Source organism: Perognathus longimembris, chromosome 2 (assembly GCF_023159225.1).
Source record: "Perognathus longimembris pacificus isolate PPM17 chromosome 2, ASM2315922v1, whole genome shotgun sequence".
NCBI lineage: Eukaryota > Metazoa > Chordata > Mammalia > Rodentia > Heteromyidae > Perognathus > Perognathus longimembris.
The window spans coordinates 32925651-32940605 of NC_063162.1; the positions used below are offsets into that span (position 1 = coordinate 32925651).

The 14955-nt window shown below is 35.4% G+C and overlaps 1 protein-coding gene across 2 annotated transcripts in view; it reads right to left on the reverse strand.

Moving 5' to 3' along the window:
• A1cf (APOBEC1 complementation factor) overlaps positions 1-14955 on the reverse strand; it is a 64092-nt gene that overhangs the window by 27934 nt on the left and 21203 nt on the right. For both annotated transcript variants that reach the window (XM_048338776.1, XM_048338775.1), the window contains exons 3-4: positions 2788-2922; positions 620-750 (exon numbers count right to left, since the gene is read on the reverse strand). In XM_048338776.1, the coding sequence (XP_048194733.1) occupies positions 620-750; positions 2788-2922 (266 nt within the window). The remainder of the gene's footprint in view (positions 1-619; positions 751-2787; positions 2923-14955) is intronic.

Below are 14955 nucleotides of genomic sequence, written 5' to 3' on the forward strand. Positions count from 1 at the left end.
ATTCATTTCAACTCAAAAGTCATGCTTATAGTAGCTCTGTTAGTATGTCCAGGTTTTATGAAAGAGTAAAGAACAGGGAAATATTCCAATCTTTGAAATCATATACATAAAATATTATACTATATTCAAGTATAGCCTTTTGGCAGTCCTTTCTAAAGCACTTTGAAGTTTATTATTTTGTATGGTAGGTACCCAGAACATCTTGTGTTATCAGGTTATAAGATTAATAAAAATGAAGTTCAGAATGTCGAAGTATTTTTGTCCAAAAGAACCTCAGCTAGACCTTAGGTCTTTTGATTCTACTTTAATTTCCCACACACCATGTAAAATTCTTTTGACTCCATGGAGTTGTGAGCAGGAGGGGACTCTTCTTTGTGTTTTCTTCAACTCTTTTCTGGAATCCAACCTTGAGATCCTATAGCTAGGTCAATAATAGTTGCCATATCCAATTGTTATTCCTGTGGCAAAAGACATGATTGATTTGTAGACTTAAAATTATAATGTATAACTTATTTTTTGCCTTTATGAAATGGGATTTATGAAATTTCGGAGATTAATAATTGATAGATAGAAACAGATTAATTAATTCAGTGTAGTTTATAAGCTATGTAGATCTTACCTAATTTCATAATTATTAAGTTGCTTGATTGCATTCTTGGCTTCTTGTTTATTTGAGAATGTTACAAATGCATATCCTCTATTGTTGCCATTAAAATCCATCATCATTCTCATTTCATAAATTTTACCAATCTGTAAATAGCAGAAACAGAAAATTAGTATATATATATATACATATATATATATACATATATATGTTTGTATTTTCAAATGGATCTGGGTACACACACACACACACACACACACATGTGGTGCACACATAGTGGTTATTGAATTCTGCCTCCTGCCAGTGTTTGGCATTTGTATTCCATAGGTAAGGGTTTTCATAGTTTCATGTTGGATTTAGATTAACTATCTGACTCATGGGGAAAAGGCAAGTTAAATAAAGATATTTTGTACAAGTGAAATTTCAGTGCAAGTTAACAGAATGCGCCTTTGACGGAGCAAATGACCTTTTGTCTTGCAATTATCTGGAGATCTGTGCAATGTCTTGGGGATGTGAAAACACATTTGTCATCAGATGTACGATCTTGCTAGATTTGTCCATGTCTCCTAAATTGTCTTTCAAAGTCTCCATGATTTGACCTTTACTTGGTCATACTCTATCACTGATATTTAAAACAAAATGCAGAAACCCTCATTTGGGACCCTGCAACTGCAGAGTAAACTTCAGGTAAACTGCTTTTACCCCTGTCAGGATAAAAGGCTGTGTTTCCTTTTGTTGAGAATCAAAATATATAGACACATTTAGCAATAATGAGCAAAACATTATTATCATTCTGCATTTTATAAAATCATATTAAAATCTCAATTTGGAACCATATATATTTTTAAAATTTTTTTATTGTCAAACTGATGTACAGAGAGGTTACAGTTTCATACGTTAGGCATTAGATACCTTTCTTGTACTGTTTGTTACCTCCTCCCTCATTCACCCCTCCCTCCTCTACCTGTCCCTCTCCCCCCCATAAGTTGTTCAGTTGATTTACACCAAACAGTTTTGCAAGTATTGCTTTTGTAGTCGTTTGTCTTTTTATCCTGTGTCTCTTGATTTTGGTATTCCCTTTCACTTTCCTAGTTCTAATACCAGTATACATGGTTTCCAATGTACTCAGATAAGATACAGTGATAGTGCAGGTACAACCACAGGAAGGGAATAGGGAATACAAGAGGATCATCAACAATAGAAGCTAAGGTTTCACACGGCATGGTGAAAATAATTACAACAGTGATATAACAATCATTTCCATAACATGGAGTTCATTTCACTTAGCATCATCTTATGTGTTAATAAGGGTATAGCTATTGGGCTCTTGTGATCCTCTGCGGTGACTAGCCTAAACCTGTGCTAATTATTCCCTATGAGGGAGACCACAGAGTCCATGTTTCTTTGGGTCTGGCTCACATCACTTAGTATAAGTTTTTTCAAGTCCTTCCATTTCCGTACAAATGGGGCAATGTCATTCTTTCTGATAGAGGCATAAAATTCCGTTGTGTATATGTACCACATTTTCCTGATCCATTCATCTACTGAAGGGCATCTGGGTTGGTGGAACCATATATTTTATTTTCCTTTCCTTCTTTTATTCTTTCCTTTCTTTGTTCCTTCCTTCTTTTCTAACTTTAAATTTATTTATTTATTTATTTATGTATTTGTTTGTTCATTTGCTGTGTTGGGATTGAATCCAGGGCCTTATATACACTTTACTGTTTTAGCTATACCTCTAGCTCTTTTGTTTTCATTTGTTTTGAAGGTAAGATCTTTCTAACACTTACAGGGCTTTTTTTGACCTCACAATCCACCTACTTCAATCTCCTGAGTAGCTGAGATTGTATGTGTCCTATCATGCCTGGATAAAAATATCTTATAGTTGCACTCTTCCAGATTAACAGACACTGAATTTTGCCAATAGAAAGGGTGGGGGATCAGTTCCAAATTTGAGAGTCATTAGGAGTGATAGTGGCGTCCCAAACAGGACAAAGAGTTGAGTCAGGCAGTGAAAATGAGCTGACAGTGAAGAATGACTCCTCAGTCTTTAACTGTGTCCACAGTGGAGTGCTGGCCACTGGAAAAGGAAACCATTAATGATCAGAAAGAACAAGAGTGACAGCAAAGTGAATGGTATTTTTCCATTGGAAGAAGAGCAAAAATAATAAATGTAGACTCACTTTTTCACATAATGGTATAAGTTCATCCTCAAAAAGGTCTCGGGGAAGTTTTCCAATAAAAATCTCACAGCCTCTTTCTGGGGGCGCAGCATCCCAGCCAGGAGGAGGGCCCCCATATTTCCTCTGTCCATTTTCCTGTGAACCCAACACAGGGTTATGAGTAGAGAAGAAGATGATAAAAATATTTAGTTTGATTTCATAGATTACTTTTGAAAATCATTTCACAATATATTTGTCATTGACATATAATAAGAGTTGTTTGGAAGGGAAAAGTCTTTCATAGGATTGATGACATTATTCTTTGTCTTCAAAGATTTGCTCGTTAAGCCTCTTTAAAAATTTGTTATATATGCTAGACAAATACAATGATGTTTTAAAAATATTTTATTGTGGGAGAATGACAGGTACCACCTTAACAAATGAAGGGACTCTTTTTCTACTGTTGTAGAAGCTTGACCTTGAAATAACTGTAACTGGAATCCGGGGCTCTGATTTAACATTGAAGGCTCTATAATATGGTTGCATACGTCCTGGACCTGGAGTGCTTGGCTTCGTTGCTCAGTATCTGTGGGACTTTAGGCAAGTGAGTTCAGTTTTCTCAGATCCAAAGTGAGAGTAACATCAGACTTGGATTAGAAGACAAAAAGTGTCGTATACACACAGCATTGCCCTTGGTCTATGATAAATATTCAGCACTTATTCCATTTTTGCCTCTGTGGATTTAAGTTGTGGTATAAACCAAGACAGGCAATGTGGGCTCCTAAATAGAAATATATGAAGATTAACATTTGCAGAAATGAACTTGCTAATTTTGAAGCTACCTGGTGAAGGATTTAAACCTGTTCCCAAAGCTAATAAAGACGCTAGCACACTTGACTAAGGTTGGCTCTTTATGTGGGGAACAATAATGTACTTAGTTCAAATAGAATGAACTTCTTCCCCTTGGCCCCACCTTTGTTCTAACAAATGTTCTTTTTTGAGAAGGAGTGACATTGGTATTTTCTTGGCGTTCTAACTACCTGTTTTTCCAGGGGTTAAAGACCAAAGTGAGTATGGGCCTAGTTCACCACTATTGATCTGAAAGTTTATTTGCTAGGAAAAGGTAAACAAATTGCTTTGCTCTTTAGCACAGTTAGACCTTTAGGTCACTCTATTGTGATTTTTTTGGAGAAAGGAAAACATAAGGAATTAAATGTCAGTCAGAATTTCTTACTAACTTCACAATGCATCTTTCGGGAGCTTTATGCCATAAGAGGACACATGTAGTTTATGAAAAAGCATAATAATGGATGAAGAAAAGAGAAAAATGCCCTAATGTATCACTTTACCATACTAAAAAGCCATTTTTGTGGAACACTTCAGCTGGTCTTCCATAACACTTTCTATATATCCTTTAAAAATTGTTTTTTGGCTGGTTTGGGGGCTTGAATTCAGGGTGTGGGTACTGCCCCCAAGCTTCTTTTGGTCAGAGCTAGTATTCTACAACTTGAGCTACAGCTCTACTTCCAGCTTTTTCTGAATAGTTTGTCAGAGATAGGAGTCTCACAAACATTCCTGTGCCCAGGCTTCAAACCACAATCATCATATCTCACTCTCGTGAGTAGCTAGGATTACAAGGGTGAGCCACCAATGTCCAGCTCTCTATGTATACTTTAAAAAGATTTGTGATAGTTTGTTTTGTGTAATAGGTATTTCTTGTTTATAGTATCACTTAAGTCTTTATCCACTTTAACTTGAGCCTTTTTCAATTATTTTTATGAGAATTTGCACAATGGCTGTTTGAATCACAGCATTTAAATGATGCTTAGGGGCAAGATCACTTTTTTAACCTCAGCACTTTATATCATGTTGTTTTAAGTATAAATCCCCGAAGATGGTATGTCATTGTTCTGTATTCCCTTAATTATTCTTGCTTCAGGTAAATGGGCATTTTTAAACATACTGAATATTTTGATTCCAGAGTGCTTATAATTTCTTTCTTACACTATGATATTTCAGGATTACCCAACTTTCATATCACTGATAAGTCTGAGAAATGAAATATTTCATTCTTTTAGAAAAGAATCCTGAAGAATTCAGTGTCTGAATCCCAATGGAGACTCTCTCCTAAAAATTCAAGTTTGATGTTTGCAGAGATAGTAAAGGTTTTATTTATTTTCTTGCTTTCTGGCAAATCCGAAGATCTCATACTTAGTTGAGGTTACATGGTTATTGTTTGGAGAGGTTTGAATTTGAACACAGGGAATCTGCCTGAGTTCATCAACTTAATCACTATATTCTTCTGACTTGGATATAGAGAGACCTAGATATTTACTAAAAATGCGTACCTTAAAATACTCCTTATTTATGAAAAAATTTATCCTGACACTTGAAACCTGTTCCAATTTCTAGTCATTCTATTATGCTAAATTTTGGAGAGAGCATATCTTGCATCTAACCATCTCCTTCCTTTGTTCCTTCTAACCCTCTCCATTTTTGTGATGATGATCCCTTTTGCATTCTTTTCTAGGCATCTTAGATGTTTACAACATTCAATTAATTAATTAATTAATAGAATAAACTTAGTATGGATCTGGCAATATTTTTATATTTGAAGTTGAGAAAATCAACCTGTCCACTACTACCAGCAAAGCGGATAGTCCAGAATCTCTGATTTGCTAAGCTTTACCTGACAGTTTGAAAAGAAGTAGGCACCTGGCAGGCAGAACTTTTTGTTTTCCCCTTCAACCTGCTTAATCGCTAAAATTACTGAAAATACCAACAACCTGTTTTCTGTAGAACAAGAGTACAAGAGGATTCATTTGCTTATGAGCCAAAATGATTGGTTTAAGCTTATTAATTGTGTTTCTATGGTTTACATAAACACTTGAAAAAAATTCCCAAGAATAGCCATTGGAATTGCAGGCTGACTAGTTCAGAGATTTCCTGAAGGCCATGCAGTGGGGGGAATTAGTTCTCTGCACCACCCACTGGGCTTGGAATGCACCAGAAGTCCAGAACAATTTAAGATGGGCATTGGGTGTTAGTCATGGCATTAGAATAGCTGTCCATTACTCAGAAAGGACAGTAGGACTCTGGATTTCTGATATTACAAGCACTATTTTTATAACTGAAGAATTTAAAATAGATAAAGCCTAATTATTACTGCTCTTTTCCCTGCTGGCATATATCTTTCTCATAGGGTAGATGTCATCTACCCTATGGCCTAAGAATATTCATAGTTCCATGAAAGAGAATGTAGTGTGGCTCTCTTAAATGACAGGATTGTTATTAAGCTCTGATTAAACTCAAATCAGACTTTGAAACTTTTCTCTCCCTTGTCACATATTAATAGGTAGTTGGCCTTTAATTGTATAAATTAAAAATTAAGAATTCAATTCTTGCTATAAATCAAATGTCTTCATTTTAACTACTGGATATTGAACATATCTAGTAACTTGGTTTATGTCAAGAGCATTTTGAAATTCTTCCTGTCATGATGGAGCCATTACATCTTAAGGGGCTTGGTTACTTTTTTATTTTTTATTTTTTGGTGGTGGTGGTGGTACTGAGGATTAAGCCCAGGGCCTTGCACTTGCTAAGCAAGTGCTCTACCATTTGAATAGCCCCTTGCCCTGCCACCCCAGTCAACCTTCCATGTACTTGACCTTGAATAAAACCAGACAGCCTTCAATAGATCATTCTGGGCAAGAAATTTAACCTGAAGGTTGAAAAGAAAAGACTGAGTTCATTCTGGCCATGAAACACATTTGTGACATCTGCACAAAACTTCCCTTTTTTACAGCCTTGTGGTTCTAATAGTGAGGTATTGTAGTAAAATAAATTGGAGTGCTGATATAGAAATTGCAATGGTGCTATCTTTGGTGTTGAACATTTGTAAGAATGAGTCCATTTTCTTGTTACAAATCTGTGATGTGGATTTAGGTTGCATAATTTAATAGCTTACCCTTGAATCTAGTTCTCCAAATACAAAATGCCTATGATCTAATACTATTTTAATAATTTTTTCTGCTTAATGAACCAGAATTATTTTCTATTGTTTGCATATAACAGTAATAGCTAAACAAATGTTAACTGTAGTTGAGTTATATACTGTCCTAAGTATTAACATGTATCAACTTTAATCATCCAAATAAAGTTATGAAGACGAGGAATCCAAGCATAGAGTATGTCTAGATTCATACAAGCACTAACCCACAGAGGCAAAATTGAATCTTAAGTACATACTTGTACTAATGACATTATTTTTATAAATGAAGAAACTGAGTCCATAGACATTTCAGGAATTGTCTACAGTCACAGTGATTTGATTTATTGCATAATTCTTAACCAGGTAAGCTTCCTGGAATGTGTGTGTATGTGTGTATGTCATACATATACATATATATACACACACATACACACATACATATATAGATATATATATATGTCAAAAGTTGTGATGACTTTCTTTCTAGGTTTACCAGCCTCATAATTCTACATGATTAATATTATGCCTATCTGCCTGTTCAAAGTTACTAATTATAAAGACTAGGTGGCTGTTTGTCCCCTTATGTGAGCCCACTCATAATGTGGAAAGTCATTAATTAATGTACTCCCATCTAGTCAGCAATTCCTTCAATGACTCTTTGGAAAGTTTACTTTCCCAAATCCCTAATCTTCTTTTGGTTCTTTTTCTCTCCAAGAGGTAATAAATTGCATACTTGTCTTTTTCTAACTAAACTGCTTTCAGATGTCTTCTCACTCATTTTCTAGTGGAATAGATTTTTATTCCTGTTCCTATTTTCTCTCATTCTGGGAAATTCATCTATGCTTGGAGGCATATTTAGCCTTCATATGCGGTCCATACCCAGGACAATGGTTCTGTGTAGGATCGTCAGAGTTGATAGCAATACACTGAGTATGTCTCTTTGGACTATGTCTAATAAGATGTATCAAAGAATCCTCTTAGAGGTACAAGTTTGCATTTAGTCTTCTTACTAAATTTTGTTGCATAAGTATGAATGATAGCAGGATGTGAAATATCCATTTTGTTAATTCTCTAAAAAACTCTCTCTTGTGCAGTGTGCACATTTTCACATTTTGTTACAGCCAAAAATATCATTTTGCCAAAATTTATTTTTAGACTGGAAAGTTGTGCTAAACATTATTTACTAAACTTTCATACTATGTACTCTGGAAGTTGTACTGTTATTATTGGTTAATTTCTGTAATCCTTATATATGGGACATAAATGCCAGGTATTCTTCTAAAACAAAACCTGAAAGCAACTCAGTAGACTACTGAATGTCCATCGTATGGATATGTAGTAAGCTTGAGTTATTACTTGTTTCATAAGAAAGCAAAATGAAATTGATACATATAACTAGTAATAACACTTAAAATAATTTTCTTTTACCTCCAAGAAAAGGAAAATTACCTCCTTTGAGCCATGTTTAAGTGATATTAAACTACTTCTCAGGGGAATCAGTATCTCAATGTTTGAAGTTCAAAGGCAAACAGGCTTTTAAAAATAAGTTTTTTTAGAAAGTATTTTATGTTGTAAAGTTCATGGGGATATTAAATGCAACAATAGAAAAAATTAGAAGTCTGAAAACTTGTTTGGGATATACATACATACAAACATATATACATATACTTGATTTTATGTGAAATAACAAGTGATAATACAACTTGCTTCTAAAACCTCTAGTTTTGTAGCAAAGTTAGCCTAAGGATGGGCTGTTAAGCAAGTGTTTTCATTGTGAGACCAGAAAGTGATGGAATACTGCTCCCCTGTGGTCACAGACAATGAATCTTGACCTTTGATCCACTCTACTAGAGCCTCTAAAATCTATTTAAGAAGTAAATTGGTGGAAACTTTGCTGATACATTCACCTGGTTGTGTCTTTTAGAATAAGTAATTTTCCAAGAGTCTTCTCTAACTAAAAAAAGAAGACATAGCTTGCTTTTGTGAATTAGTTAATTATATATATGTATATATATACATATATATATATATATATAAGCTAAAGATCTGATGAAATTGTTTCAATTATCTTCAGGCAGAAAAAGATATAATAAGGACCATTTGGCTTAGATAGTTGCTAGTTCAACATATGCCAAGAGTAATGCACTTAGTTTTTGGCATGCCAGGCATTCAATTATAGACATTTTTCTCTTTCTCACACCCCTGTGAATTTTAATTTTTTTATTAGCTGGGAAACTTGGAAAGTCACTCAATCGTTCCTGACTTTAAATTCTTCACCTATGAAAGTGTGGGGTTTTCTAGTGAATTGTAGGCTAATTCTGACACCACATTTAATGTGGAAAAAATGTTCATATGGTGTTAAGTGACTTAAGAGTAGAAACCTTATATGTAAGGTTGTTGGAATTTTATTGTAAAATATAGTTTACATTTTATTTTTTTTGTGCTAGTAGAAGGCTTGAATTCAGGCCTTATGCCCTAGTTTGACTTTGTTGTTTATGACTGGTATTCCACCACTTGTACCATGCAGCCACACTGGTGTTTTGCAGGTTAATTGGAGATGAGTCTTGTTAACGTTTCTGACCAGGTGGGTTTGAGCCATGATCCTCATCTCTCAGCCTCCTGAGTAGCTGGAATCACAGGCATGAGCCTCAGCATATTGTTGGAAAATTTAAAAAGCAAACAAACAATGTAGCACCAGTCACATTTCCTTATTTGATTGACACCTTTTCTATTAATTACGTCATCACTTAACACTAGTTTACTTTGTTTTGTACCCATCCTGGGGCTTGGACTCAGGGCCTGAGCACTGTCCCTAGCTTCTTTTTTGCTCAAGGCTAGCATTCTACCACTTGAGCCACAGTGCCACGTCTTGCTTTTTCTATATAGGTGGTGCTGGGGAATCGAACCCAGGGCTTCATGTACAGGAGGCAAACACTTTACCACTAGGCCACATTCCCAGGCCCTAATTTACCTTTTACTAAAAGAAATGTAATAGTACACACACAATATATCTATATCTATATTATCCTGTATGGACTATTAATATCCTTTCTCAAAAGTGCTTGGTAATGGGGCTGGGGATATAGCCTAGTGGCAAGAGTGCCTGCCTCGGATACACGAGGCCCTAGGTTCGATTCCCCAGCACCACATATACAGAAAACAGCCAGAAGTGGCTCTGTGGCTCAAGTGGCAGAGTGCTAGCCTTGAGCAGGAAGAAGCCAGGGACAGTGCTCAGGCCCTGAGTCCAAGGCCCAGGACTGGCCAAAATAAATAAATAAATAAATAAGTGCTTGGTAAATATACAAACAATTACAAAGCAGGGCAATGTTGATCAATTTCTAACCAATCCCTGTCTCACATAAATTCTAAACCATTGTTGTGATCTGTATGCTTACAAAAAGCAGAGGTTGAAGAACTGTTTAGTCTATACTCCACGAGCTCCAAGATCTAACTTTCCACATCAGAAAGCCTGAGAGAGAACAAAAAGTCAGATTACTTTCTTACTATGTATTGACTAAGAGTCTAAATGCTGTGGCAATGTACCTTTTTCTCATCCCCAACTCAACTGCTCATCCCTTCTGAAACACTATTAAATAGATCTGAGCTGCAAAAAGTCTTAGAAAGATTCGTGATGTGCACTTCATGTTCTCACTAGTTTCTTCTTTTCTATTTCTGATAGCTACTTTTACATTTCACAACAGTTAAGTTCTAGGTTCCAATCAATAGTTTGGGTTGCTAATACATATTAACAAATATCACTTAGAACCCTGAAATTGTCTGAAAGCAATCCAAACTCCAAATCCCTGTCAATGTTTCTCCCTATTTGGTTCCCTCTCTCTCCCTCTCTGGTGTGTGTGTGTGTGTGTGTGTGTGTGTGTGTGTGTGTGTGTGTGTGTGTGTGTGTGTGAGTGTGCCATTCCTGGAGCTTGAATTCAGGTCCTGGCTATGTTCCTGAGCCTATTTTTCTTCTTCATGGCTAGTGATCTACCACGTCAGCCACAGCTCCACTTCGGGCTTTCTGGTGTTTGACTGGAGATAAGAGACTCATAGACTCTCCTGCCCAGGCTGGCTTCTAAACTCAATCCTCAGATCTCAGCACCCTGAGTAGCTAGGATTACAGGCATGAGCCACCAGCACCTGGCTTATATTTGGTTCTTGAAGTTCACATTAAGTTTTCAGCTGATGACATGGAACAAAGGCATTCGTGCCCTTCAATCTACACGATGTGTAAAATGACTTAATGTAACTTGTGGGAAGAAATGAGAGGGATAAAAAGGGAGAAAGTGAAGGAAAGGTTGATGTTGTCCATAAAAAGAAATACATTCATTATCTGACTTATAAAATGGTAACTCCTCTGCACACCTTAATAACCACAATAAGATTATTATTTAAAAATATGCCATTGGCATGTAGCTGGCTGGGGAGATAACCTTGGAGAAGCACCTGCCTGGTATGATCTACTAATCCCATTCTGTTCTCCTACTTATGGCTACCTACTTAAAGTATTGAAACTCCTGCACTTAGTTGATGACCTAAGTTCCTTGTTGAACAGGGATATGAGCAAGAGATGAGAATAGAAAATAGACAAGGACCCAGAAGCTATATTTTATACCATGAAGTCAAATTCTTAATTTCATGTCTGGGATTTTGTTGTGTAGTGATTGGAAAAGAAGGTCAATTATTTATATATATGTATATATATATATATGTAGAGAGAGAGGATATATATATACACATATATACACACACACACACACATATATATATACAAAAATCTCTAATTGGCTTCTCTCAGAGTCAGTCTACATAGAATCTGCTAGTAAACATTTGAATCCCAAAATTACTTGCTTTAATTGTATTATTAAAAGTCTCTAGTTGAATTGATTTCCTTTTATCATTATTTAATTATCTCTCATTTTTTCTAGTTGTTGACCTAGAGTGTATTTTATCAGATATATGTCTAATTTCACCCATTCCCTTTGCTTCTCATTTTCATGACATGTCTTTTTGCATTCTTTCAGTTCATGTGTATGTCCTGATGGTGGGGCACTAGCATTAGTTGGTTGCTGCTCTCTTCCCTATGTTTGTCTATTCTGACTTTTAATTAGAGAATCGAATCCTCTACATTCAGGGTAGTTATTGATAGCTAACTATGACTGCCATTTTAGTTTAGTCATTTTTTTCTCTAGTAGTAAGTTTTCATAACTTGTTTTGTAAAAAAAATAGCTATTTTGAATTTTTGCTTTGTGGTTATGATTAGCTTACAAAAACTTAAGAGATTAATTTTTTTTTCTTTTTTTTTTGGCCAGTCCTGGGCTTGGACTCAGGGCCTGAGCACTGTCCCTGGCTTCTTTTTGCTCAAGGCTAGCACTCTGCCACTTGAGCCACAGCGCCACTTCTGGCCATTTTTTGTATATGTGGTGCTGGGGAATTGAACCCAGGGCCTCATGTATACGAGGCAAGCACTCTTGCCACTAGGCCATATCCCCAGCCCCAAGAGATTAATTTTTGAAGGATAATATTTTAGTATAATGGGGTTAAATTAGAACAAAATAGGAAAAAGAAGTATTTCCAAATCCCTGTAGAGGATGATCTCCTCCTCCTCCTCCTCCTCCTCCTCCTCCTCCTCCTCCTCCTCCTCCTCCTCCTCCTCCTCCTCCTCCTCCCTCTTCCCTCCTCCCTCCTCCCTCCTCCCTCCTCCCTCCTCCCTCCTCCTCCTCTTCCTCCTCCTCCTCCATTGGGATTTCCTGAGACTCTTTTCTCTTATCACAAAATTATCCTTGTTTATTAGAGAAACTTTAGAAAGTAAAGTATCAAGCAAGAAAAATCATGCCAGATCACAGATTGTATGTTTTTTATTTTCCACTTTTAAAAATTGCATGTGAATAATTAGAAATGTTTTAAGCACATATAAGTAACATTCAGAATTTTAGCTAGCTCTTGGGATATAACCAAGAAAAGGTTTTGAGGAAATCGTTTTATGTGACTGTGTAACTTCAAAATGTAAAGATGATTTTGTTTTAATGTATCCATCACATTTTATTAGACAGTTAAGAGATATTTAATTTAAAAGTATGAATTATCCATGATAAACATCCTTATATATATAAATATTTTTCCTCATTTCAGGTATAAAACATAGACAATTATAGGTCCTTGTCTAAAAAATATTCTCATCTTTTTTGGTATTTTTTTCCTATATTGCTCATTTGAACCTGCCTTATTTTAATCTTGGACATATTCATTTTAGTTCATGTATTTTACATGTACTTTAGGTCAGGAAATAAATTTTATGTATTCAATAATAGAGAGTAAGAAACCAAACAGAAATAAATCTTGTATTTTTTCCAGGGCAAGCACTGGTTTAAGAAAGTGATGAGACTACTAGGACTTACAATCATGTATTGTGCTGTGATTACTTAAAGAAACAGCAGATAGTCAATAAGATAATTGTACAAACAACACTAATAATCCCTATAGTTTAAATCATTAAAAATATGATACGTATTATTGTCCTGAGTCTACTCTTGAGGGTTATCTTGATTAGATGTATATTTAACATTAGTTACAGTAGAATTCGTTAGTAACTTAACACAAATTGGGTGGGAAGCTTTCTAAATATACTCATCTATGAGAATGTGCTTCTTTATTTGAAGGAGAAAATTCTAGGTGGATGAAGAAGCCCATGTCCCACAGTTTATTCTCTTTTGAGAAAAAAAATCATTATAATGTGAGTGTTTTTCTTTTCTTTTTCTTTGTCGTTCAGATAATGCATGCTAGGTTTAGAAAGTCTGAGAAATAAAGTTAGGAGTTAAAAGAAAAGAACAAAACCTCACACAAATAATTCCCTTACTCTGACAAAAAGACTGCATGCTAACACTTCCTAAATATTTCCTAAATATTTTTCTATGGCATTACACAAATCCAAAGGTTCACTTGTCAACTTTGTAATTATTTTTAACTCAATGGTATTTATTGAAAGCCTCCTCTATGCAAAGTACAGCTTGTGTTGTGCTATGAAATACTTTCATAAACAGTTTTAGTCATCAATAACCAAATACATTCCAGTCATAAAGTAGACTCAAAACTTGTGTTTAAACTCTCAAATGTATATGTTTTTGTATTAGTTGCCATGGAAAAGACCAACTCATGTTATTAAGTAACTTGCACAATGCTATTTTTGGTAGTTGTATTTGTCCTGCTAGTGATAAGAGAGCACAAATTCATTACCCTGTATTTTGAATTCTTGTTTTGCAAGACTATGACATTTAACACCAGAGACTGCAAAGACATACCCAAAGTAAATCCTTTTGAATGTAAGTTAGCAAATTACAGAATTCTAAACCCTCAGCCGAGGGCTTTTCTCTTTATAGATTGAGATGTTCTTCATCTTCAATTTTGTACAGAGGAAGGTTTTAAAACTGTAAAGCACATGCTGCCTTCTCTCATATTTGATAATCACCTTGATCTTTCTTATAATTCAGAGTAAGAGGACAGAAGAATTAAGACTAAAGAATTAATTTTCCTTAAATTCAAGAATTTAAAGCTGTGTCTTAACCCATGCCTAAGTTTATTCTTTCATCCTGATTCAATGTCTAGATTCCAAGGACAAAGAATCACAAAATCATGGCTGATACAGTGGGGTAGGGAACTGGCTGATCTTTTGGGAAATTAAGGACCAAAGTAGCCAAGGCAACTGTTCAAGATCATACAACTTGTATGTGGTGGGGAGCAGTCTAGATTGTAGCTCTTCTGATTGGAAATCATGGGCAACTTCCCACATTTTCCAATAAAATTTGGAAGGGATTTTTTTTAACCTCACTTGAAATTATTTCATCATGTCTACATGACATTTTTATTAGAGTTTAGGTTCAAATAAACAGCTTTTTTTTTAAATTTTAAGTTCCTATGTTATTAGAAAACTTGTGATCCAAAAGTAATTCTGCTAGTAAATATTAACATGACTTTTGTTACAAAATTTAGACTCAAATATAAAGATTTCTTGGCATACCGTGGTACACTGATCTCTAAAATTACAATCTTAAAAGATCACAGTAGGGCTGGGGATATGGCCTAGTGGCAAGAGTGCCTGCCTCATATACTTGAGGCCCTGGGTTCGATTCCCCAGCACCACATATACAGAAAATGGCCAGAAGTGGTGCTGTGGCTCAAGTGGCAGAGTGCTAGCCTTGAGAGGG